The following is a 27,029-nucleotide window of genomic DNA, read 5'->3' on the forward strand; positions in this document are numbered from 1 at the left end:
CACATCTTACCACAAGCCTTATCAAAGAGGGTGGAGTGCATATTCCAACAGAAGACATTACCCTCCCCTTCTGAAAAGAAACACACACACATATACACACACATACACAACTACTAAAAGCAAAACCAAACACTTAAACTCCTCAGCCTACACATCTATCAATCAAGGGGCAGATGGCAAAACTTACAAACATATACTTCATTGAACTGAAAATGAATTTTTGCCATAAGCTATCTAAAAATAAAAACAAACATACTTTTGCTTGAAACATGCCACCATTAATAGGTATTTCTTCTCTCAGAATGGCATACAAAACCTTAGATTAAAAAAGGTATTTGGGGCACAAGCTTAGTAACTCATACAAAGTAGTCATACCAAGACATCAACATACAGCATAATATGCAGCTATTTGAAACAATAACTTTGAATACTAATGTATGGAAGAACTTATGATTTAATAGTACAAGGGAAAAAACCTAAAAATTGATATCTAACGTGATGATTACATCTCTGTATAAAAGATATATACATAAGAATGAGAACAGGAAAAAATATAAAGAAATGAAAAATCTCTGATTTGTTAGGGTCATAGGATTCTGGGCCATTTTCTTTTCCTCTTGTATGTTATTATTATTATGAGATTATTTGTGTCCAAAAAAGAGGGAATCAATTATATCAGGTTTATACTGACTGCAGCTTTCACTTGTGAAGGAACATAGCTATGTATAAACCATGACATAAATATAGCTTGTTACAACATGGTTCTATTTTAGCTTCTGAGAACATGTATGCACTAATCAGTGAGAGATTTTAAGCCAAGCTCTATGAACATGCCCTCAGTTGGGACTTATTTGGATTCTAAAAGAGCCCATACATGCGCCTATGCACAAACACACATTTATGTGTGCATTAAGTTAAAATTTAGTCATTACTAACACGAATCCCACATTGTCAGAATTATTTGTAGGATTATCAGTCACATTCTAACATAACACTTTTGACTGGACTGAAATAAGTGTGTTCTCATTCTTGACTGGCACTGTATTTTGGTCAAATTAGTGAATAAGATTACATGGTTGAACACCAAATAAAATCCCAAGGTTTCTAATCTCAGCAAAGCAACTTTGTATAACGCAAAGCAAAACACTACCTTTGTTTCCTTCCTCAAAAAACAATTAGAATATTTCTTTTCAAGTAAGAATATAAGTGAACTATATATTGATTTTCCTTAAATGCTGGTACATGAGCACCGTTGGGAGTAAGAATAATTAACATCTTCTGTGATGTTAAACTTCATGGAGCAATAAAATAATATAATTTTAAAGATCTAGCCTTACCTTAGTTATGCTCTAAAGTAAAATGTATCCAAAAATGATGATGACATGCATGTTCATTTTTTAAAAATTGCCTCTTGTGATGTGTGGGTGTATTTGTATACACCTCCAAAATGGTGTTGGTGAAAGATAATACCAAAGATTTGATATGTTGTCACAAAGTGCAGAAAGCCAGAGCATTCTGAGTAATGCTTGAATTACAGGTATGTAAGTCACCATGTTTTGACCAAAAGTTGTTTTATTAATGATTTAAAAAGATATTAAATTACAGAATACTTTTAGGTGAAATGGATTTAGTTAGAAATATTACAGGAAAGAATAAAAAAAGATTAACTACAAGTTCCTACTCAATGGAGGCTAACTTGGGACAGAAACCTTTAAACTTGACAACTGTGTTGTGACCTACAACTATTTTTTTCCTGATACTGTCTAGATACTATCCCTGCCAGGTTAATGTCCCTGTCTAAGGACTTTTAACCGTATTTTAACTAAAAGGCTGGTTCTCTGTCCTTCAAAACTAAAGTTGTCTCTGCTCCATGACTGTCTACATCTTCATCTGCTTTATTACCCTACATCTCTGATGTCATCTCAGTTTAACTCACTTGCCTCCAACCTTGAACATAAAATACATCCACCTTAAGGATACTGATGTTCTGTTTTTAATACCCACCAATTTTTTTTGGTCCTGCTCCCCTGTTTCCTTTTTCCTGTCATATAACCGTAAACTTTATCCTCTGTCCAGAGGTGGCTCCACTTAAATCTCCCATATCCTAACAGGATGTTGATGTATTTTTACACTCAAAGAGAAATATACATCATTTCCAAAAGAGAGTGGAACTTGTGATAAAGAAAAGAAAACTGGACTTGGGTTCAAAAGCCCTGGGTGATTCTCCCAACATTACACAGGTCACTTCATCTCTTTCTCAGTCCGTCCTTCTGTTAGCTGAAAGGGTAGAAGTAAGTCCTCTATAAGTCTTTTCACATCTTAATAATAATAATAATAATAATAATAATAATAATAATAATAATATCCACCCACAAATAAATGATTCTAAATTAGTAGAAGCAGGATGCCCAGTAGCTTTAGTATTTTTCTGCTTTTCATACTTATAATGAGGATAGCTGATTTGAAAAGGGAAGGATTATAGTCTTAAAATTCTAATCTTTATTTGTATTTAAGAGGAAAAGCTGAGTAATATCAGTTTTGAACTTATGCTTTCAAGTCATTTGTATACTGTATATAAACACCTGGCCAATTAGAAAGAGTACTTTTACAAGTATCCTTCAAAGAACTGGAATAAAATAACAGTCCCTTGCCTTATAATTCAATCTATGTGAGTTAAAAAAACCTGACAGTTCTAAATTTAAAGGTATAAAAGTAGCACAAGCTGATTAACTACACTGTTTAGCTGATGGTCAAAATGGTCAAAAGCTGCTCTTAGTGGTAAGGAATAACAGAAATAGAAGGCAAACAAAACCGAAGATAATATTTGGACACAACCGCAAAAATGAAATTAAATACTTAGCTTTAAAGTAAAAAGTACTAGATTCCCTTCTCATTCTTTTTCTCAACTCTTTCCCAAACAGAAACAACTTGACTAGTCATGAATTATTTTGTTTGAATTATTTTATTTTATTTTTAAAAAATTTTAGTAATCATGGCATTGAAATGGCTTGTCTTATATTTTACCATTTAAATCCCATGTGATATGATGAATTTAAGATGTTACCTGATTTCATATACCTCTCAGAAAATAAGCCTTCTGAGAACCTAGTATACGAGATCACTTCTACTTTAGTGTCTAACCTAAATGACACACTCTGTGCTTCTTAATTCAGAGAACGAGCATAAAGAATTCTATTTACAGTAAGTTTTTCTACCTTTTGAAGCCTACAGAATATTGAATCTTTAAGAAGTCAGTGCTGTCCCATTAGGAACCGATGCTGTTTCACTTTATTGAAACATTAGTCAACAAGAACAAAATGAATTTATAATGAGTCTTCTAAAGATTTTTTTAAAATTAGCCACTCATAGGAAAATTGTCTCTTACCTTGGCAAACATATTGCCCATTTGCCTCTAAGTCCAGACTATCACAGTTAATGAGCTCCCTCAAAGAATGATGACAAACAATGCCTAATATCTTGTCCATATGCCTTTGTAAGAGAAGATAGGAGTTTGCACTTCACACAATTATTTTAAAACTTCAGGTTATAAATAAGCAATTACACAAGGCTTCTAATTAAAAGTTTTATTTAAGAAAGAATAAAAATAAAGGGTTTTGGCAATATATCTGTAGCACAGCAAAGGCAGGAGATAAATAATCAAGAATCTAATGGCAATGTGCAGTGATTTTCACACATTTCATTTTATTTCTTTTCTCTCCTCTTTCATTCCTATACTCCCTTTTTTCCCTTCAAACTAACTGTGGTGTAGACTTTACAAGATCTTAGATTCAAATTCTGATTCCCAGCCATTAGTTGTGTGGCCCTGGGTAACCCATTTAACCTCTTATCTTCTATTTCCTCATCAATAAATTAGGGACAATATCCTTATAGGCTTTTGTGAGGGTTAAGTGAGATAGTACATATGAGAAACATAATATGGTACTCGGCATCCAATAGATGATTTATAAATGGTAATTCACCTTGAATCCTTCACTTAAAAAAATATAGATAGATAATATTTTTTTTCTTGGCTACTATTTTCGTATTTCCATATCATGTTAATTCCTCAACACCAAGTATCCTTTCTGGCATCTGGAGGTACCTAAATAAATGTCTGATGAATAAACTGAACTTATGAAATCTGTTTCTAGTATTGCAATTTTTTCTAGCTATACCCAAACCTTTAAGCACTCTAAGTATAAGGGCTGGCTAGACTCCCTGTTGCTACTATGTTTAGCATGTCACCAGTAGAGTTCTGAATTTGGATACAATATGGCCCTTTCTAGGCATTTGCTTTTAAAATTCAAAAGCTCTTAGGAATAGTAACCATTTGGCAATTATGTGGCACTAATGTTTTATTGCCAATTAGTTTACAACTGCTTTTCTTTAAAACAGGTACCTTCAAGCTGCAGAAGGTTCCTGGGTACCCAGGAAGGTTGGAAGGCTCTAGAAGTTGAGACAAATAATAGTCCCTAAGCCAAATGCCAAGCACAATAATGAATATTTAACACATATTATCTTACTTAATTCTTACAACAATTCCATGGGAGAGGTATTGATATTCCCATTTTACATATGAGAAAACTTGGTTTACTGAGGGTTTAACAGACTTGCTTAAGCTGACAAATAGAAAGTGGTAGCACAGAATTCAGCCGCAGGCCTATCTGGACTCAAAGTTCAGTTCTTTCCATCCCACTGCTGTGCTTCCAGAGGGACAGCAAAGGAGACATAAAAGATGCTGAGGGCCATTTGCCTGCATCACAGGTTTGCCTAGTGCTGGTCTTATGGTGCATATAGAAAAGTCAATCAAAGCATAGTGCCTACTCTTTTTAAGGACAGAGTTTCTTAAGGACAGAGACGAGATCTTACTCATCTTTGGAGATTTGGTATCTAATCTAATACTGTGTGTGAAACAGGGTAGTGCCCTAAGTTTTTTATTAAAACAAATTTATTCTTGTTTTTTGATCCTTTCGCTTTGCCAAATATAAGATGATGCTATTTACAAGATCTTGATTTGCCTTCCTTCTATCAACTGTTGCTTCTCTTTTACCTTCCAACAATGTGAGTTCAGACAAAAGTGATAGACTGTGAACTACTAAGATACGTAAAATGTGAGGATCTTTAAATACAGTGTAAATATAGTATATAGCCGGCTTTCACATGGTTTAGGTTCATCGTTGCATCTTGGATTACTAAAACATTAGTGGATAACCTTGTTAGAAGCCGAGCCTGTCCATCTCTAAAACCCAAGCCCCTAATACTACGTTTTGTCTCCTAGTGAATGCCCTTAGGATGCTGTATGTGAGACGTCCATGAATGTGCAGCCAAGACTGGATCACCCAGTATAACCAGGAACAGGCAGTCCTCAACATGGGAGAGTCAGAGGTCAGAGGTGCCGGAGGATTTGCAGTATGAACTGCCCACCCATATTATACTAGGGCAGAGCAACCTCATTCTCATACCACGGCTTTCTGGTTATCCTTTTATAATATACTTACGCCTTAAAATAGTGACTCTATACTCAAAGTATGCATTTAAAATAGGCTTTAGCAGTTGACTAGAGAACAGAGCTTTTCTTGTTTTTACATTGATAATTTTCTCTATTCAAAGAACCTCCTTTCTTTACTGTCTCAGCCTCCCTAATATTCTCAATTTTCATGAATGGAGTTTCCCTACCTACTGGTCTAAGCCCATAATTTGTAGGTCCCTCCTACTTAGTATCTTTTAAAACAGTCCCATTATTTTTATGTCTGTAGGCTTTAAATTTTAGTTTCAATAGCAACTTGACAGGACTAAAAGAGCTGGAAATCAATTAAACTGATATATCCTTTGTCGACTTTTCAACAGAAAATTTCAAATTCAAGTTAATAAAGCACAAGTAACACCCATAAGCAAGTTGAAGGAAAGGAGACATAAGATAAGAATTTTAAGTAATAGCTTGCTATAACATGCTGAGATACAGTAAAAAGTGGTTTTGATTCAATATTCCTGGGAAATACTCATGTCATACATGGTTAGTGATATATGCTAAGGTTCTCAAGATCAGACATGCTCCAAAAACTATATACCTAATCCTGAGGATATATTCCTCAATGCTTGAGAATTTATTTCCTTTTTTAAAAAAATCAATTTATAATTTTAAAATTTGCTTTACTTAAAACTACTGTGAGATCCTTCCAAACAAAGAACATTTCTTGTTTCCTCTTTGCATCCATTACACGCAGTAGGTACTTAACAATAAATGTTTGTTGATTAAGACAAACAGCTTACTATAGAGAATGTACCTAAAGGATATAGCCTGAAATAAACTATGGAGAATAATCACTGGCATATTTTTTAAACTTACAAAGAACATTTTAAAATAATACCAATAAGTACGACCAACTTCAAAGAATCTTCGGAGAGTGTGAGACTTGGCTTCAAATTTCGTTGTGGGTTTTATAATGATTCAGCAGCTTTGTATACTTAAAAACTATGGCATTAAAAAAAAAAAAATTGAGCCCCCAAAAGAAATTTAAAATATCTGAGAATGAGAAAAGTTGTTTGCCTGTGTGTGTGTGTGTGTGTGTGTGTGTGTGTGTGTGTGTTTTAAAATGATGTGAAATTCACAATGTCATTTCTATTACTACTTTTAAAATTTTGTTGTAAAAGTACTGAAACTGGGCAACAGGTATCATCAAGTGACTCTTTTCTCAGAAAAACATATACAGTTTAAAATCTACCTACAAAAACAGAAGTCACAAGTTAACAAAATACAGTAAAATTTACCTCGCTGGAACAGGTAGTTTGGGGCAAAGAACAGAAGCTTTTGATGATGTAGTATATTCAGAAGGCTTTAGGTTGTAGCTGCATAGCGCTGAGCCTGTTGAAAGAAAAGCTATATGTTAGCTAGCAGAACAGAGTCCAAATAAATTCTTCTATTAATTCACTTTAACTTTATTTTATAGGTTAATATTAACTCAACATATACAACTTTCAAACATTATAGAATTAATAAGAGTCTGATTTGGTCTATAGTATCAATTCTCAATCATTTGAAACAGATTTTTCTCTGGTAACTTATATACAAATTTTAATTAATAATATTAAGGGTAATAACAATAAGTACTAGAGCTACTTTTATTGAGTGCCATATATCAGGCCCTATACAAGATGACATACATATACACATATTTTTTTTTTTAATAAAGAGTCAACTTTTCATTGTAACTGACCAAACTGTGTCTAGGAATGTCTTCAAACAACAGAACCAAAGAAACATGATAAAAATATCCTCTTGAAGAAACCAAGAGTTTTTGCCAGCCCCAGTGCTTCTGAGGGTTAGACCGAAAGCAGCCCATTCCTGAGGCTGATTCTCTTCCCCACGCCAAGAGGAGGGCTGGGATACACAGAGGACCTGGCCTTTCCTCCTATCATGCAGTGGGGTGAGCCTCTCCTCTCATTATATATATAAATTATATCATTTACTATAACTCCATTAGGCAGGCCTTTTTAAGCCCACTTGATGGAGGAGAAAATAGAGGCCAAGAGACAAGGTAAATAACTTGTCCAGGATGACACAGCTGCTAAGCCAGTGATGCTGGGGTTAAACCCTAGATCTCTTTGACTACGAAACCCAACTTCAACTACATATGCCATCTCTCCTTCTGATGCTATCTATTACTAAATATTTAAAATTATTGCATATAGCACATATGCATTCAGATAATATATTACTTTTTCCTCATTTAAAAGGCAGGAAACAGTAACTGTAAATAAACTGAATTAATTGATAAAACCAATAAATTGATCAAAGGATTCCCTGTTTTCAGATAGTTTAAAACAGCTTAAATTCAGTCCTGGATTGGTTATTCTCTGACTATATGGCTAATATATATCTAAATAATACATAAAATTCAAATGGATACAGTACACCCTATCTTTGATAAGTCTTATTTAACTGACCTGCTAATTTTATAACATAGCAGCTAGAATACTGTAAGATTCATTGTACAACAGATATTGTTAACTAAGGAGATCTAGGCTTTAGTTCTAATTTTGCTGAGACCTACTACATTATATCACGTAAACTGTTTGTATTTCATTAATTGAAGTGCTTACGAGGTTACTAATTTGGTCAAATACTTCATTATTAAATACAAATAGAATAGCTTTGCATTTATATTATAGCAATAATGAGATTTTGCACTGTAACACCATGGAAAATGTTTAAATTATAATGTGAAGTCAGACTTTAACATTGGATTAATTATGGAAACATCACGTGAGGATGTGAGAAGGAACTAGAAGGGAATATAGAAAAAAAAGAGTTGTTGGGACAACAAAATTGGGAGATTTGTTTCATTTATATCTGGTCCTTTCAATCAAAAGCACTTTTAGAAAGCCACAAACCTGCATTTAATTCAGTAATGCTGCCCCTAAACCAGCAACCAACTTATTAAGTGTTTGAATACGTGGGCCTTAATAGCACATTTACATAAATACATGTAGCATCTATTTTATATAAAAATAATTCAAGTAATTTGACAGTGTAAAATATTTTTAAAGAGACACTTGAAAGTTACATGGCACTGCTCTTCAAGTTTCTTCAGCTCTTAAGATAGACTCGATAGAAAACTAAGTTTCTGAAATTGTTTTCGATCATTCTCTTCCATTTTAGTGACTTTCTTTTCTTTAAGTTAAACATGAATATTAAGCATCTAACTCTTCTAAAATTAGGCTTTCGTGTTTAAAGATAATGCAACTAGATACTATTTATAGCAGTTTTAGAGAAAATATGACAGCAATGGCAAGCAAACATCTTAGATTAATTCTAAAATAACTGGGAGCCCTATTATAGAATTGCTCATGAAAAAACAGCAACTGTGCCAATAACTGCAGAGCACCCAACGTGATCATCAACTTCCTGATCTGAATTGTCAACTTATTTCTTTCAGAGTCCAAGATGGAATCGATTTGCACAATATAAAAGGCCCTAACTAAAGCATATTGTGTCAGTGCTGTCAAACACACGGCTCCATCTGAATTCAGTGAACATAATCTCCATCCCCACCATTTTTTCATTTAAAAAAGGAGGTCAGCAGGTGCAACAGAGTTCAATTTTATAAAGACTTTCCCAGGATAATGCTCAATGAAAGGATAATAGCCTTATCTCTGATGGTATTCTGGGACAGAGGCCAGTACTAAATAGATCCTGTACTAAACAGATTAAAGAAAAAAGATCTTTACAATGTGTTAGTAGTAACAATCAGAAGAAACCTTATATTGCTTCCTGCTCAAAGGGTTCATGGACAGAGAAGCCTCAATGAAGAACACTAAAACAACCCAGAAATGGCCAATGTTTTACAATTGTTTTTCTTTTCATGTTTATTAGCTAATGCATTTTTAGTGAACTCTTTTAAGGTAGTATCTGTTTTATTTTTTTTTAATAGTAGAAGTATAAACATACGATGTTTGGGTATAAACAGCAAGACAAAATTTTTCTTCTAATGCAAAAAGCAGGGAAAAACCATGCTAGAGTAATGAAAAGTCTAAAACAGAAAACAAAAGCTTATCTAAACCACACCAGAGGCAATCCATGTAATTCAGCCAGTGTTATTCAAAGGCCATCAGAATGAGTGATCTTAGGAACCTAACTTGGGTATATAAACATTTATCTTGGTAAACGGTTGCTATAGTCCCCAGAATGTTTAACTACTACAATATATCAAATGCCTTTTAATAGTCAATTATTTATTCTTTAGCTCAATATCACTTATAACAACACCCCTAAGAGGTATGTTTCCATTGCCATGCTCCAAACATTACAGATGAAAAAAAAATAAGTCATACTTCCAAGGCCTTTTAAGCAATCACTGGCAAACTAAGAAAGAGAAGTCTTTACTCCTAGGCTACAGTGCTTCTTCTGTGTCTTTTCTAATAATCATAATCAGACACGTGGTCAATAAGCTCCTGGGCAAAAAACATATGGTCCACAGGAACTGCAAAGATAACATGTTTGAAAACATTTTTTTCCATCACCCACTCTCTAAATCTGCTGTCTCCTCCCGTGTTAATTCTACCCTGGTTAATGGCTCCACCACCCATAAAATCCCCAAGATGAAGTGTGGAAGTCATCCTATATCTTCTTAATCTACATCTTCCATCTACGTCTTCCCACACTATTCAAGACATTCAAGATACCAAGTCCCGACAATCAGATCTTTCTGTGTTATTTCAGACCATCACGATCTCTTATTGGGTCAGTTAAACTATTCTCTCAGAGGGCTTCTTAACTCCATCCTGTGTACAACCTTCAGAATGATTTCTGTAAACTGGGCATTAGTTGTATTACATCCCTGCCCTCAGGAAAATTCCAAACTCCTTGGCTTCAAGGCCCTCCTAAGGCAGACCTCTTCCTAAAACTCCAGCCTCATTTAAGCATAATAAACTACTTATAATTCTTGCTGTTTCACAAACTTCCAGGCTTTTCCACATGCTGTTCCCTCTGCTTGGGCTGTCCTTTCCTAACTAGCATCTGAATGAGTGTTCCAAGTTTGAGCAGAATTTCTACAAACTACTCAAGCTTTACCTCCTCTGTCAAGTCTTCTCTGATGCACCCAAACAAAGCTATTTACTTCTTAGCTCTATTATAAAACTTAGCATATTATTGTATAATTTTTTAGTTTACATATCATCTCTATCTTTAGAATGCGAGCTCTTTGAGAACTGGGACCTTATGCCTTCAAAATATCTGGAACTCCTATCTCCTGGCATACAGACAGCACTCAAAAGGCATCTGGTAAATAAAACAAGACAGAAATAACTACTTTTAATCTCTTATATTTTGGTGTTACATGTTATATATAATGATATATGCTTTTCAGCATTGACTACAAAGTACACTATCTGAAACAGGATTTCTAAACCATGGTATTAATGCAATTCGTGGCTGTGTGGGGCTGGCATGTGCATTTGCAAGATGTTCAGCAGCGTCCCTGGTCTCTATCCACTAGATGCCAGCAGCCTCCCTGTAACCTCTCACCCAGCTGTGACAACCAAAAACGTCTCCTGACACTATTAAATGTCCTTGTGGGGGGCTGGAGGGTGGGCAGCAGTGGCAGGTGCAAAATCACCCTTAGTTAAGATCTACTGGTCTAAAACATCAAATTATTTGAAACAAAGAATTGGCAAGTTGGAAGCTAATTCTTGTTTAAAAATTTTGTTTGATTTGCTATCTCAATAATACTTGTAGGATATACAAAGAGAAAAAAGAGTCCTTAAAAAACGTGCTTTAGGACTTCCCTGGTGGCGCAGTGGTTAAGAATCCACCTGCCAATGCAGGGGACATGGGTTCGAGCCCTGGTCCGGGAAGATCCCACATGCCGCAGAGCAACTAAGCCCATGCGCCACAACTACTGAGCCCACGTGCCACAACTACTGAAGCCCGTGCGCTTAGAGCCCGTGCTCCACAACGGGAGAAGCCACTGCAATGAGAAGCCCATGCTCCGCAACAAAGAGCAGCCCCCACCTGCCTCAACTAGAGAAAGCCCGCGCGCAGCAACGAAGACCCAATGCAGCCAACAATCAATCAATCAATCAATCAATCAATCAAATTAAAAATAAAGAAAAAAGAAAAACTTTTGATGCAGAACAGTTTTCATTATGAAACACAAATTACATTGCTATGAGAAGTTTAATGAATTTAACCCCTTTCTCTCCAATTAGGAAAGCATTATATATTTATATGCCAGAAGAAAGCAAGACAATTTTCCAATTTCAATTTCTAGTAACCAATGAAAAGGATGGACGTATTTGCAATTCCCAAGAAGCACCATTAACCAGCTGGATATAAGACATCATCTGTCAATCACTATTGGCACACAGTAAGCACACAAGAAATATTTGCTGAGTGAATTAACTTTGGCCATCTATGTACAAGACTTCTACTAGGTATTGTGGAGGACAAAGAGAAGTTTGACTGCCTACTCTAATGCAAGCTCCTTAAACACGGGGCAGACTGTACCTTGTTTTCGTCTCTCTGGCACATAATTATTTGTTGAATAAAGGAATTAGTTAAAATTGCATTACTAAATTTAAGGATTTTTTCCTCCCCTTTTTAACAATCAAGTTTCCCTTGCTGGTCTCTGACTTGGAGGCAATTAAATCAGTTGCTACGGTTGTATGTTTCATTCAGTTATAAACTATATCAAGACCAATCTTTTGATTCACTGTGGCCAAAAAGAATCCATACTCTCTGTGGCTTAAGTTATAGTGTTATTGCCAGGTAAAAAAATAGGGTAATAATCTGATCATCCATTCATACTAACTCTACACTTACCAACCAGATAACGATAATCAAAAGGCTTGTTAGTATTCATAAATCTTACACGAATGGATCACATAATCTTTCATGATTTTCAGCAGTGATCACTGAGAAAGCACCAAGCTGCATGGCTCTACTCAAAATGTGAACATGGTCCAATTGGCAGGTGATAAAGCTCTCAGAATTTATACAAAATACAGTACACTGAAGAAGCACTCTTAAATAGGAGTGCTATAAAAGGGACACAAACAAAAGGAAAATAATAATTCTGTCATCTTACTACTGTGTTAGGGAAAACAAAATAAATATTGACACAATAGTTTGATAAGAGTAATACAAAAGAAAATAAGGAATTCCATGTAAAATATTAGCACCAACTGAGAACATGCAGCCAGCCCCCAACCTACGGGTTATTCTCATTTCTAAACTTTTGTTTAGAATTTAGACTGCATGTGGAAAGAATAAAATGACATGTAAAGCATCTGCCACAGTGCATGACACAAAGTAGGTACCAATAAATGGTATGTTGAAACAAAACGCAGGGCTTAAGTCTGATTTACCTATTCAGACTCAGATGCCCATGCTGAACAATGGGGACAGTGGAATAAAGGGAAGGGTGGACTACAGGCCAGAGGCGGTGGTAGGGCCAGAATTAGGGAAGGGGGAGAGGAAGGGGAAGAACATCTGAGCAGGCATTACCTTCCCTTCCCTTCACCACCTGTCATGGTCTGGCTGGGCTGAGATGAAAGTCTCACGTAAAGCTGAAGTTAGTTTCAGAAGAAGGGTGATTCTTTTCCCCCCTACAATGTATACATTACTGAGTTTTCAAAAATAACGATAATAAAGGAGGAAAGAAACTTCTTCATCAGAAACCAGAGGGAAGAAACATTGCTGGGTTCATGCTCTGCTGAAAATAAGAACTCAGATGGGAGCTCTCACCAGATGGTTTTAGTTTCCTCTGTAGGGCATAAGGTTAGGAAAGAGGAAGGACAAGAGAGCTTAAGAGAATAAAAGGCATGAATAATCCTTGGAGAGTATGTATAAGAGAGATAAATGAATGAATAAGATGAATTATTTAGAGATGAATAAAAAGAACTGATTTCACAGCAATTCTAGTTAGACTGAAGCTAAACAATTTGCCTGCTAGTGGCAACTCACATGGATACAGAATTGAGCAAAGGATAGTATGTTAAGAGAATGAGAAATTATTAAGTGGCAATAGAGATGAAGAGGGAAATTCAGTCTATTATTCTTTCAAAAAACATGAATAGTTGCTATGTAAGGTCCTATATTAGGGCTTAGATATTCAGAGATGAATAGAGCATGATCCTGCCCCCAGGAAACTCATGCACCACTGCAGCAAGATGATAAACAAAGAACCAAAGAAGTTTAATACTGAGTCCTTACGGTATTTGGCAACTCTAATTTTTTAAAGGCAATTGTTAAATTGTTTTATTCTCTAGCATCATATATTTATGATTTGTGTCTATATAAACTATGAACCAAAATAATAAAATGCGCATTTATACACCTACCACTCAATTCATGTACTAAAACTTATACTTTTATATTCATCTGAAATCTTCTGCCTGTCTTTTAAAGCTCCTTGTAATATGGCAGCATCTTCACATAACTAATCTAATTTCCAGCTATTTCTTCCAAGCTTTCTATTCTAGTCAGACATATTTGACAGAAGCATTCCACGAACTTAAGTGTCCAAGAAAACATCTCCTCTTTCTTGTCTAAAAGAAACAAAGAATTGAGGAAATATTATTTGCCTAATAAATGCATTTCTTATATTACTACAGGAACTAAGAGCTTTTCCTTATAAAGATTTTAAATAGTTGGTAAAGGTAATAAAAGTTCACATGAATGGATGGTTAAGTGCTAAAAAGTACCTTCAAACGTTGTCATGGAAACTTAAAACTCTGAAAAGGATTTATATTATCTTTTCATTCTGGCAAGAAAAATGTTATTTTACCTTGCATTTTAAAATAAGGTTTAAAAGTATCATTTAAAAAGTTACTACCCCAGGGACTTCCCTGGTGGCGCAGTGGTTGAGAACCTGCCTGCCAATGCAGGGGACAGAGGTTCGAGCCCTGGTCTGGGAAGATCCCACATGCCGCGGAGAACTAAGCCCATGCACCACAACTACTGAGCCTGCGCTCTAGAGCCCGCAAACCATAACTACTGAGCTCGCACACCACAACTAGTGAAGCCTGTGCGCTCTAGGGCCTGAGTGCTGCAACTACTGAAGCCTGCACACCTAGAGCCCGTGCTCCGCAACAAGAGAAGCCACCGCAATGAGAAGCTCTCGCACCACCACAACGAAGAGTAGCCCCTGCTCACTGCAACTAGAGAAAGCCCACGCACAGCAGCGAAGACCCAACGCAGCCAAAAATAAATAAATAAAATAAATAAATTAAAGAAAAAAAACGTTACTACCCCAAACAGGATCCTTCTCTTTCATGAACTGTTAAATTGTGGTACAACACACATAACGAAAAATTTACCATCTTAACCATTTCTAAGTGTACAGTTCAGTGGCATTAAGTACATTCACACTGTTGTGCAACCATCACCATCATCCATCTCCAGAACTCTTCATCTTGCAAAACTTCAACTCTTTATATATAAAACAGTAACTTCCCATTCGTTTCTCCCCATAGCCCCTGGAAATTACCATTCTACTTTCTGTCTCTGTGAGTTTGACTACTCTAAGTATCTCATATAAGGGGAATCATACAATATTTGTCCTTCTGTGTCTGGCTTATTTCATTTAACATAATATCTTCAAAGTCCATCCATATTGTAGCATGTGTCAGAATTTCCTTCTTTTTTAAAAAAAATTGTGGTAAAAACACACAACATAAAATGTACCATCTTAAGCATTTTTTAAAGTGTATGGCAGTCTTACCTATATGTATATTGTTGTGCAACAGATCTCCAGAATTTTTTCACCTTGCAACACTGAAACTCTATACCCATTGAACACCATCTTCCCATTTCCCCTTCCCCCACAGCCCCTGGCAACCACCATTCTACCTTTAAAGAATCTGACTACTTTAGATACCTCATATAAGTGTAATCATGCAGTGTTTGTCTTTTTGACTGGCTTACTTCACCTAGCATAATATCCTCAAGGTTCATCCTGTTATAGTATATGACAGGATTTCCTTATTCTTTAAGGATGACTAATATTCCATTGTATGTATTGATATATACCACATTTTCTTTATCCATTCATCCGTCAATGGACATTTAGGTTGCTTCTACCTCTTGGTAGAATAATGCTGCAATGAACATGAGTCTGCAAATATCTCTTTGAAATCCTGTTGTCAATTCTTCTAAAAGTGGGATTTCTGGGTCATATAGCAATCTAGTTTTTTCTAAGCCTTAATTTTTTTTTTTTTGAGCAGTTTTAGGTTCACAGCAAAACTGAGAAAAGGTACAAGAGTGCCTGTATACCTCATACCCCCACATATGCACAGCCTCCACCATTATCAACATTCTCGCCCCAGAGTGGTATGTTTGATACAACTGATAAAACTACAATGACCAGTGATAATCACCCAAAGTCCATAGTTTACATTAGGGGTCATTCTTGGTGCTGTACATTCTATGGGCATGGACAAATGTATAATGACATGTATCCATTATTATAGTATCATATAAAGTATTTTCACTGCCCTAGAAATCCTCTTGGTAATTCCATTTTTTTAATTTTTGAGGAACCTCATAATGTTTTCCATAGCAGACACACCATTTTATATTCCAACCAACAGTGCACAAGGATTCCAATTTCTCCATATCCTCACCAACATTTGTTATGTTCTCTTTTTTTGTTTTTATTGTAGCCATCCCAATGGGTGTGAGGTGGTATCTCACTGTGGTTTTAATCTGCATTTCCCTTATGATTAGTGATGTTCAGCATCTTTTCATATCCTTATTATTGGCCATTCATATATCTTTGTTGGAGAAATGTCTATTCAAGTCCTTTGCCCCTTTTTTAATTAGGTTGTAGGTTTCTACTTGCTGTTGAGTTGTAGAGTTCTTTATATATTCTGGATATTAACCCCTTACCAGATACAAAGATTTGCAAACATTTTCTCCCATTCCATAGGTTGCCTTTCACTCTGTTGATTGTGTTTGACTCACAGAAGTTTTAAATTTTGATGAGTTCAATTTATCTACATTTTCTTTTGTTGCCTGTGCTTTTGGTTCACACCCAAGAAATTATTGCCAAATCCAATATCAGGAAGCTTTCTCTTATGTTTTCTTTTAGGAGCTTTGCAGTTTTCTCATGCATTAGGGTTCTTTCATGGACGTTTAACAATTCTCTTACAGATTTGGAAAGTTCCCATTTAAACCTAAATTATCTTCTAAAGATATAACTCTCTGAAATTAATGACTGAGAGCTATATATATTTGAGGTCAAAGAACTGTGTATTTTCTAACAGAAATATAGCTGTAATAACAAATGGACACAGATAACAATAAAAATTATCTGCTCCTTCCAAATCAATTTGTACCTCCAGGTTTAAGTCACCAATCCAAAAAACAATATAGATTCTTTTGAGAAATTTAGAAATTTCAACTTAGGGTTGCTGTTAAAATTAAAGTGTTTAGGCCGCTACACTAAAGGCTCTCTCTCTATTACAGTTTTATAGTTTTCTATTTGCCTTTTTAAATTATTATCTTCTCCATCCTCCATTGCCATGCCTTTTGATGCCGCCATTGTTATTACCTTTTAAAATGCCTAATCTGTTAACTTATTTTGCAAACAGCTGCCTCAAAAGCCTAAGGGTGCCTTTGTCACTAGGCACCAATCTAAGAGGTCTGTTTTCTGAAATAATGTTTATTCATTAATACTCCTGAACACTCACTTTGTGCAAGATACTATGGGTAATACAAAGCTGCAAAACTCACCAGAAGGGGCTTCTTATCAGGGCCTATTAAGGCCATACTCGGTATCATATTCACCCAGGATAGGGGCCTGGAAACAAAGCATAAAAGCAGGGCAGCATGGAGCATTTCTCCCCAGTGGATCATCACAGCAGGCAATACAGCCAACAAGGAACTGGCTCTTTTCTGGCCCTCCAGATGATATGTCAGGTTCAAGGGACCAAGACACATCTGGTAGGTCCAAGAGAACTTGTTAGAAGTTAGTTCAATACTAGATCATAGTTTTGAATGCAGGGTAAGACATATAGACTTTTATTTTATTTTCTTACCACTGATTTCTGAATAAGAGATTAACATGATTGAAGCTCTAGGAATATTAATATGGCAGCAGTATGTAAGGGCACTAGAAGTTAGAGACTGGAGACAGGAAGAGTATTACATTTCATTGGTAGAATAATAATAATAATAATAATAATAATGATGATGATGATGATGATGATGTAACAGCAGTAGCCAACACTTTTTTTTTTAACAACTTATATTAGCCAAACATTGTTCTAATGATTTTTTCATGTATTAACTCCTCATAACAACTCTATGAGGTACTTTAGGTAAAAATATTATCCCTATTTCATAGATGGGGAAATTGAGGCATGGAGAGATTAAGTAACTTGCCCAGGGTCTCACAGATATTAAGTAGCAGGACCAACCTTTGAACCCAGATAACCTAGCTCCCGAGTCTCTACTATTAACCACTCTATGATACCACTTCTCAGAGTATACTACATATGCTCACATTGTCTAATATTTTAGGAAAACGCTTAAGGAATAACTCATCCACCCCTGAAACCTGATAATGACAGAGCTGATAGTTCTGGTATTAGACTCAGCAAATCAACACATGTGAGGATATCATGTGGGACTAGAAAATGAGATCTTAAAGAATAGTTGGTGCCTCTTTATTCAATGCCCACCAAGTGCCCAGTATTCTTCATGCCTCACCTCATTTAATCCTCACACCAACCTAAGAGAGGGGCATTATTTTAAAACCTTTTTTCAGTTGAGGAAATCTAGGCTCAGAGAGGCTATACCTTCTGTCCCTCATTATAGAGCCCATCAGTGACCAAAGCAGAAGTAGAATCCAGATCCAAATCAATCCCATGTTCTTCCTACTATCTTATGTGGAGGGCATATAGCAATGGGACAGGAATACTGCCAGTCTGGAAGGCTGCAGTCCTTCTGCCCTCAGAAGGCTAGCACCCCCATCTGAAACACTCTGGAGCCACGCTGGTATGTGTATAGTTATGTCCCTGGGCTGTTTCTCCACCCAGCCAGAAGTTACACCAGGTGGACGCCTGAGTCAGCCCTTGTTCCAAGGCTAGAACTAGCCTGTGAGTTTGGGCAGGACTGAGGCAGCTCTGAGGATTCTTATACACAAAATACAAACATGAAACCTCATGGAAAAATACAGGCTTGAAGAACTATCACTATGCAGCCCTCCACGAAGAGAGGTTAAAAAAAAAATTCTCTGAAGAGAAATGCTGTGAGTCATATGGAGCTGAGGATAGCACCTGGAGATTAGCAACCCAAGAGAAGAGAGCTAGAGTTCAGGAAATTGACTATGCTTGTTTTCTCAGGGAATTCCCATATGTTTAACCTCAGTTTCTCAAAACTTATTTCTTCAAAAAATGGTTAAGACATAATGTCTAATTAAAAAAGCAAAACACAAAATTTGAAAAATGCTGGAATTTTCCTTTTTACTTCATTATTTTTTTTTCTGAACTTTTCAAATTTCCTATCATAGACATATATTACATCCAGGGGTAAAAATAAAATAAACTAATTGAAATACTTTTAACCTATACTTAGGAAGAGGTGGAAAAAAACCCCAAATTTCCCATACAGTAATCTAATAATTCCCAAATACTCAAACAGGCTACATCAAAATCACCTGAAACATTTGTAAAAAATACAAACTTCCAGAGCCCAAAGACCTACACAATCAGAATTTCCCTGGGTGGGGCCTAGGAATCTGGAGTTTCAACAGCTCCCTAGGTGACTATAATAATTTATATCAAGGAAGTCCAAAAGCACCTTCACTTCTCTTTTTCTTTCTAAGGTTCTTTGATGACTTATTTAATGCTAGGACAAATTTATATTGAAAGGCAAACACAATATTTAACAGTGACTGGGCTGTAGACTTGGATGGCCTACTGTCTCACCATTTATCTCTGCAAACTTCTGAACATCACTTAGGGTTTTCAGTTCTTGTCTTGGACATGCTGCCACACACAGTGCTACAGACTTGATCTTCCGGTTTATCAAGTCCAGATTGCATGGATCCAAAAAGAATACGTACCTAAAGCATGAAGAAAAATATTGAGATATTATTTCACAAAATACAGTCTGGTTCACTGCATATTTGAATAAACCTAAGAGCAAAGAACATCTCATTTCCCCTTCACAAATTTAATCATAGATGAACAAACATTTCACAAATCTAATTAAACATGAATTTAAAAAAAAATAATTGCTTATAAATATACTGTTAACAGTGGGGATGGAGGAAATACGGGACTCATATTTTTCATGATCTATTTTTCTAATATTTAAAATTCTGCAATGTGTATTTTATAATCAGAAATTATCTATTTTAGTTTTTTTTTAAATAACTAACTTTAGTTTTATTTTTTTGACAAAGTTGTATCCCCCAAATTACTGAAATACTGTTATATAACATGAATTGTAATTTAAACATAAACTTTAATGAATACATAATCATATATAAAGTATATCATTGTAAAAATGAACATATATTGATATATACAAGGTGTAGCCAAGATAGCTGAGTAGGAAGACCCTGAGCTTATCTCCTTCTATGGGCACACCAAAATTACAAGAGCAACTACTGATGAGAATGATCTGAAGACTAGCAGAAAAGATTTCCCACAACTAAAGATATAAAGAAGGAATCACAATTAGATGAATAGTGGGGTGGAGACGTGGTACAGGAAAGATCCACACCTCTGGGTAGGCAACCCACAAATGGGAGGATAATCACAATTGCAGAGGTTCTCCCCATGGAGAGAGGGATCCGTGCCCCATATGGGCACCCAGCCCTGGGACCCTGCACCAGGAAGACAAGCCTCCAGAACATCTGGCTTTGAAGGTCAGCAGGGTTTGCACACTGGAGAGTCAGAGGGCAGTAGGAAACAGAGACTCCACTCTTAAAGGACACACACAAAATCTCACATGCTCCAAAACCCAGCACAGATATAGTAATTTGAAATGAGTCTGGGTCAGACCCACTTGCTGATCTTGGGAGAGCCTCTTAGACAGGTAGGAGGCAATTTCAACCCACCTGGGGACATGATTGCTGGTCACAGCCATTTTGGGGAACTTGTTCTACCACAAGGACACTGGTGCTGACAAGCGCCATTTTGGAGTCCTCCCTCTAGCCTATCAGCACCAGGGGCTTACCCGCCCACCAGCTGGTTACCCCAGGCCCAGGACACCCCCCAACCCAGGACAAGCAGCCAGCCATGCAGGGACCCAGTCTCACCATCCAATGGGCCAACACCAGCCCCAGGCACCATAGAGAGCTACCCCAGGACCTACTCCCACCCACCAGAGGGCCAAGACCTACTGTAAGCTATGCTGGGACACAGGCCTATCCACCAGCAGGCTAGCACCTGCCCCAGGACTCACCAAACTTTGCAGCCACCCATGCTGGGAACCAGCCCTGCCCACCAGCAGACTGACATTAGCCCCGGACCCCCTGGGACCCACTGTCAGCCATGCCAGGGCCCAGGCCCATCCACCAAAAACATTAAACATTGCAGGGGGAAGAGGGTGTTAAAATTGCACCCTCCTTGTTAGAATGTCTTTGAACTTAAGAGATTATCAACTTAAAATAATCATGTATAAATATATGTTGTTATATATGAACCTCATAATAACCACAAATCAATAATCTATAATAGATACACAAAAAAGAGAAAGGAATCCAAATGTAACACTAAAGATAGTCATCAAATCACAAGGGAAGAGAGTAAACGAAGAAGAAAGGAACAAAACAGAACTACAAGACAACCAGAAAACTATTAACAAAATGGGAATAAGTACACACCTATTAATAATTGTTTAAATGTGAATGGACTAAATTCTCTAATCAAAAGACATAGAGTGGCTGAATCAATAAAAAAATGAAACCCATCTATATGCTGCCTATAAGAGATGCACTTCAGATCTAAAGACAGATACAGACTGAAAGTGGGGGGCATGGAAAAAGATATCCCATACAAGTGGAAACAAAACAAAAACTGGGGTAGCAATACTTAGAACAGACAAAATACACTTTAAAACAAAGACTGTAAAAAGAAACAAAGAAGCATATCATATAGTGATCAAAAGGATTGATCCAAGAAGCAGATATAACAATTGTAAATACATACGTACCCAACACAGGAGCACTTAAACACATAAAGCAAATATTAGCAGACAAAGGGAGAAATTGACACAGTTCCTTGTATTATTAATTGTTAATTGCTAATTGTATTATTAACACAAGAATAGTAGGGGACTTTAACACCCCACTTACATTAATGGACAGAAAATCAATAAGGAAACACTGGCCTTAAATGACACATTAAATCAGATGGACTTAATTGATCTATAGAGAACATCCCATCCAAAAGCAGCAGAATACACATTCTTTTCAAGTGCACATAGAACACTGTCCAGGATAGATCCCATGCTAGGCCACAAAACAAATCTCAATAAATTTAAGAATACTGAAATCATATCAAGCATCTTTTCTGACCTCAATGGTATGAGACCATAGTTGGTAGAAATCAACTATAAGAAAAAAAACCTACAAAAGCCACAAACATGTGGAGGGTAAACAATATGCTACTAAACAAGCAATGGGTCACTAAAGAAATCACAGAGGAAATCAAAAAATACCTGGAGACAAATGAGAACAGAAATACAACAATCCAAAATCTATGACACACAGCAAAAGCAGTTCTAGGAGGAAAGTTTATAGTGATCAAGTTTACCTCAGGAAACAAGAAAAATCTCAAATAAAAAACCTAACCATACATCTAAAGGAACTGGGAAAAGAAGAACAAACAAAACCCAAAGTTAATAAAAGGAAAGAAATAATAATGACCAGAGCAAAAATAAAATGAAATAGTGACTAAAAAATGACAGAAAAGATCAATGAAACTAAGAGTGGGTTCTTTGAAAAGACAAACAAAATTGATAAGCCTTTAGCCAGACTCATCAAGAGAAAAAGAGAAGGCCCAAATAAAGAAAATCAGAAATGAAAGAGAAGTTACAACCAACACCACAGAAATTCAAAGCATCACAAGAGATTACTATGAACAATTATATGCCAACAAAATGGACAACCTAGAAGAAATGAATAAATTCCTAGAAACATACGATCTCCCAAGACTGAATCAGGAAGAAACAGAAAATATGTATACACTGATTACTAGTAAGGAAATTGAATCAGTAATCAAAAAACTCCCAACAAACCAAAGTCCAGAACCAGATAGCTTCACAGGTGAATTCTACCAAACACTTAAAGAAGAATTAACACCAATCCTTCTCAAACTATACCAAAAAATTGAAATGGAAGGAATGCTTCCAAACTCATTCTATGAGGACAGCATCACCCTGCTACCAAAATTAGACAAAGATGTCACAGAAAAAGAAAATTACAGGCCAATATCACTGATGAACATAGATGCAAAAATTCTCAACAAAATATTAGCAAACAGAATTCAATACGTTAAAAGGATCATACACTATGATCAAATGGCATTTATCCCAGGGATGCAAGGATGATTTAACATCTCTAAATCAATCAATGTGATACACTACATTAACAAATTGAAAAATAAAGATCACATGGTCATCTCAATAGATGTGGAAAAAAACTTTTGGCAAAATTCACCATCCATTTGCGATAAAAACTGTTAACAAAGTGGGCATAGAAGGAACATACCTCAATATAATAAAGGCCACATATGACAAGCCCACAGTCAACATCATACTCAAAGGTGAAAAGCTGAAAGCATTTCCTCTAAAATCAGGAACAAGACAAGGGTGCCCACTCTTGCCACTTTATTCAACATAGTATTGGAAGGCCTAGCTACAGAAATCAGACAAGAGAAAGAAATAAAAGGAATCTAAACTGGAAAGGAAGAAGTAAAACTATCACTGATATCAGATGACTTGATACTATATACAGAAAATCCTAAAGACGCCACCTAAAACTATCAATATTAGAACTCATCAATGAATTCAGTAAAGTTGCAGGATAAGAAAATTAATATACAGAAATCTGTTATGTTTCTATATACTAACAACAAACTATCACAATCAGAAATTAAGAAAACATCTCATTTACAATTGCATCAAAAAAAAAAAAAAAGCCCTAGGAATAAATCTAACCCAAGGAGGTTAGAAACCTACACTCAGAAAACTCTAAGACACTGATGAAAGAAACTGAAGATGACACAAATGGAAAGATACACCATACTCATGGACTGGAAGAATTAATACTGTTAAAATTACCATACTCCCCAACACAATTCACAGAGTAAATGCAATCCCTATCAAAATATCAATGGCATTTTTCATAGAATTACAACAAATAATTCTAAAATTTGTATGGAAACACAGAAGGCCACAAATAGGCAAAACAATCTGAGAAAGAAGAACAAGCTGGAGGTATCATGCTCCCTCACTGCAAACTGTACTACAAAGCTACAGTAGTCAAAACAGTGTGGTACTTGCACAAAAACAGACAAATAGAAAAATGTAACAAAATAGAGAGCCCAAAAATTAACCCATGCACTTATGATCAGTTAATCTATGAAAAAGAAGACAAGAATATACACTGGGGAAAAGACAGCCTCTTCAATAAATGGTGTTAGGAAAACCAGCCAGCCACATGCTAAAGAATCAAACTGGACTACTTTCTCACACCATATACAAAAATAAACTCAAAATGGATTAAAGATTAAATGTAAGATCTGACACTGTAAAACTCCTAGAAGATAACACAGGTAATATGCTATTAGACATTGGTCGTAGCAAATTATTTGGATCTGTCTCCTCAAGCAAGGGAAACAAAAGCAAAAATAAACAAATGGGACTACATCAAACTAAAAAGCTTTTACACGGCAAAGGAACTATCAAAAAAATGAAAAGGTTGCCTACTGAATGGCAGAAGATATTTGCAAATGATATGTCCAATAAGGGGTTAATACCCAAAATATACAAAAAACTCATATAACTCAACATCAGAAAAACAAACAACCCAATGAAAAAATAGGAAGAGGACCTGAACAGACAATTTCCCAAGAAGACATACAGATGGCCAACAGGGACATGAAAAGATGCTCAACATCACTAATCATGAGTGAAATGCAAACCCAAACCATAAGATATCACCTCACACCTGTCAAAATGGCTATTCTCAAAATGACAACAAGTAGCAAGTGTTGGTGAGGATGTGAAGAAAAGGGAACCCTCGTGTACAGTTACTGGGAATATAAATTGGTACAGCCACAATGGAAAATAGTACTGATGTTCCTAAAAAAATTAAAAATAGAACTACCATATGATCCTGCAATTCCACTTCTGGGTATTTTTCCAAAGAAAACTAATAAAACACTTAATTCGAAAAGGTATATGCACCCCTATGTTCATTCGCAGCATTATTCACAATAGCCAAGATATGGAAGCAACCTAAGTGCCCACTGACGGATAAATGGATAAAGAAGATGTGTTATATACATGTATGTATAATGGAATATTACTCAACCATAAAAAAGAATGAAATCTTGCCAGCTGTGACAACATAGATGGACCTAGAGAGTATTATGCTAAGTGAAATAAGTCAGACAGTGAAAGACAAATACACATATGATTCCATATGTGGAATCTAAGAAACAAAACAATTGAACAAACATAACACAACAGAAACAGACTCAGAAAATAGATACAGGGAACAAACAGGTGTTTTCCAGAGGGGCTGGGGTAGGTGGGGGATGGGTGAGATAGGTGAGGGAGATTAAAAGGTACAAACTTCCAGTTACAAAATAAATGAGTCACAGGAACAAAACGTACAGCATGGGGGACAGAGTTAATATTATTGTAATATCTTTGCATGGTGATAGATGGTAACTACTTATCATGGTGTTCATTTTGTAATGTATAGAAATATCAAGTCACTATGCTGTGCACCTGGAACTAACATTGTGTTGTATGTCAATTACACTTCAATTAAAAAAAGAAAACAAAAGGGAATTCCCTGGTAGTCCAGTGGTTAGGACACCGCACTTTCACTGCCGAGAGCCCAGGTTCAATCCCCGGTCGAGGAACTAAGATCCCACAAGGTATGCAGCAGGGCCCCCCCCCAAAAAATTAATGGGTAAAAAATAATATCTTACTGATTTAGTTGCATTTTTGATGAGTTTGAACATTACTTCATATATTGTTCATTTGTATTTTCAAAATTTTTGTATCTTTTGCTTGTTTTTAAAATTGAGGTGTTCTACTACTCGCTGAATCATAAAAACTTTGTATATTAAGGGTATTAAATATTTGTTAAGGCTGATACAAGTATTTTCATGATTTGCCAACTGTCACTTTGAAATAGTTTTCTATTTTTGTCATCAAATCTTTTCTGTTTTATTTTTGTAATTAGTTCACTACTTTTTTATGCTTCAAAAAGTAGCTCCCCATTCTCATATCAAATGTTTCATAGATACAATTTGGTGTACAGAAAAGAGAGAAAAGATGTTACTTTAATTTTCTAAGTAATTAACCAATTGTCCTAGTGCTGTTTTTAAAATATTATTTCCTGTTCATAGCATGTTGTCACTCTTCTACACTAGAGGATATGGGTTTCTGTTCTCTATTTTGTTTCATTGATTCATCTGAATGTTCTGGTGTTAGTAAAAAAAAATTGAAAGAAGGACATATAAACTTGAGCTAATGAATATATTATTATAAAAATGCATTATAAAATTATATAAAATTTAATATATAAAGTTGAATATAGACTAGAGGAAAATACACCACCAGTTCAACTACAGTCATCTCTGGATGTTAGAATAAAGTGATTTTAATTTTTTTCGTCTACTTTTAGGAGCAGGACAGAAATAAAGACACAGACGTAGAGAATGGACCTGAGGACACAGGGAGCGGGAAGGGTAAGCTGGGACAAAGTGAGAGAGTAGCATTGACACATATACACTACCAAATGTAAAATAGATAGCTAGTGGGAAGCAGCTGCATAGCACAGGGAGATCAGCCCCATGCTTTGCGACCACCTAGAGGGTGGGATAAGGAGGGTGGGAGGGAGATGCAAGAGGGAGGGGATATGGGGATATATGTATGTATATAGCTGATTCATTTTGTTATACAGCAGAAACTAACACTGTAAAGCAATTATACTCCAAAAAAGATGTTAAAAAAAAAATTATTATTTTCTAGAATGAATGCCAATTACTTTTGAGTTGAGATGACTATAATAATAAATGTTGTTTTCTAAAAATGTCCATTTCATGTAAACAAAATACTCCCCAAATCCTAAATTATCCTTTGGTTTCCTGTACACTTATATTTTAGGAAAGAGAAAATTAATTAGAAATTACACTAAAACATTTTTTTTTAATGTTATAAGGTAGAAGAGATGACAAAGATTGCAGATGTTATCATTTGCTCAAAGAGACGGTAAGAGCCAAACACTCTTAACTTAGATAAACAAAGTCTAATATTATTGATCCAGGGAGAG

General features: G+C 35.8%; 1 protein-coding gene across 4 annotated transcripts in view; it reads right to left on the reverse strand.

Moving 5' to 3' along the window:
• The window catches only part of SLC44A1 (solute carrier family 44 member 1), a 210,480-nt gene that overhangs the window by 99,848 nt on the left and 83,603 nt on the right, over nt 1-27,029 (reverse strand). For all 4 annotated transcript variants that reach the window (XR_014266181.1, XM_082471199.1, XM_082471198.1 and 1 more), the window contains exons 4-5: nt 19,432-19,568; nt 6,769-6,862 (exon numbers count right to left, since the gene is read on the reverse strand). Coding sequence is in view for 3 of the 4 variants with exons in the window: in XM_082471199.1 (XP_082327325.1) it covers nt 6,769-6,862; nt 19,432-19,568 (231 nt within the window). In the remaining variant the exon portion in view is untranslated. The remainder of the gene's footprint in view (nt 1-6,768; nt 6,863-19,431; nt 19,569-27,029) is intronic.

Source organism: Balaenoptera physalus (assembly GCF_965194825.1).
Source record: "Balaenoptera physalus genome assembly, chromosome: 7".
NCBI classification, from domain to species: Eukaryota; Metazoa; Chordata; class Mammalia; order Artiodactyla; family Balaenopteridae; genus Balaenoptera; species Balaenoptera physalus.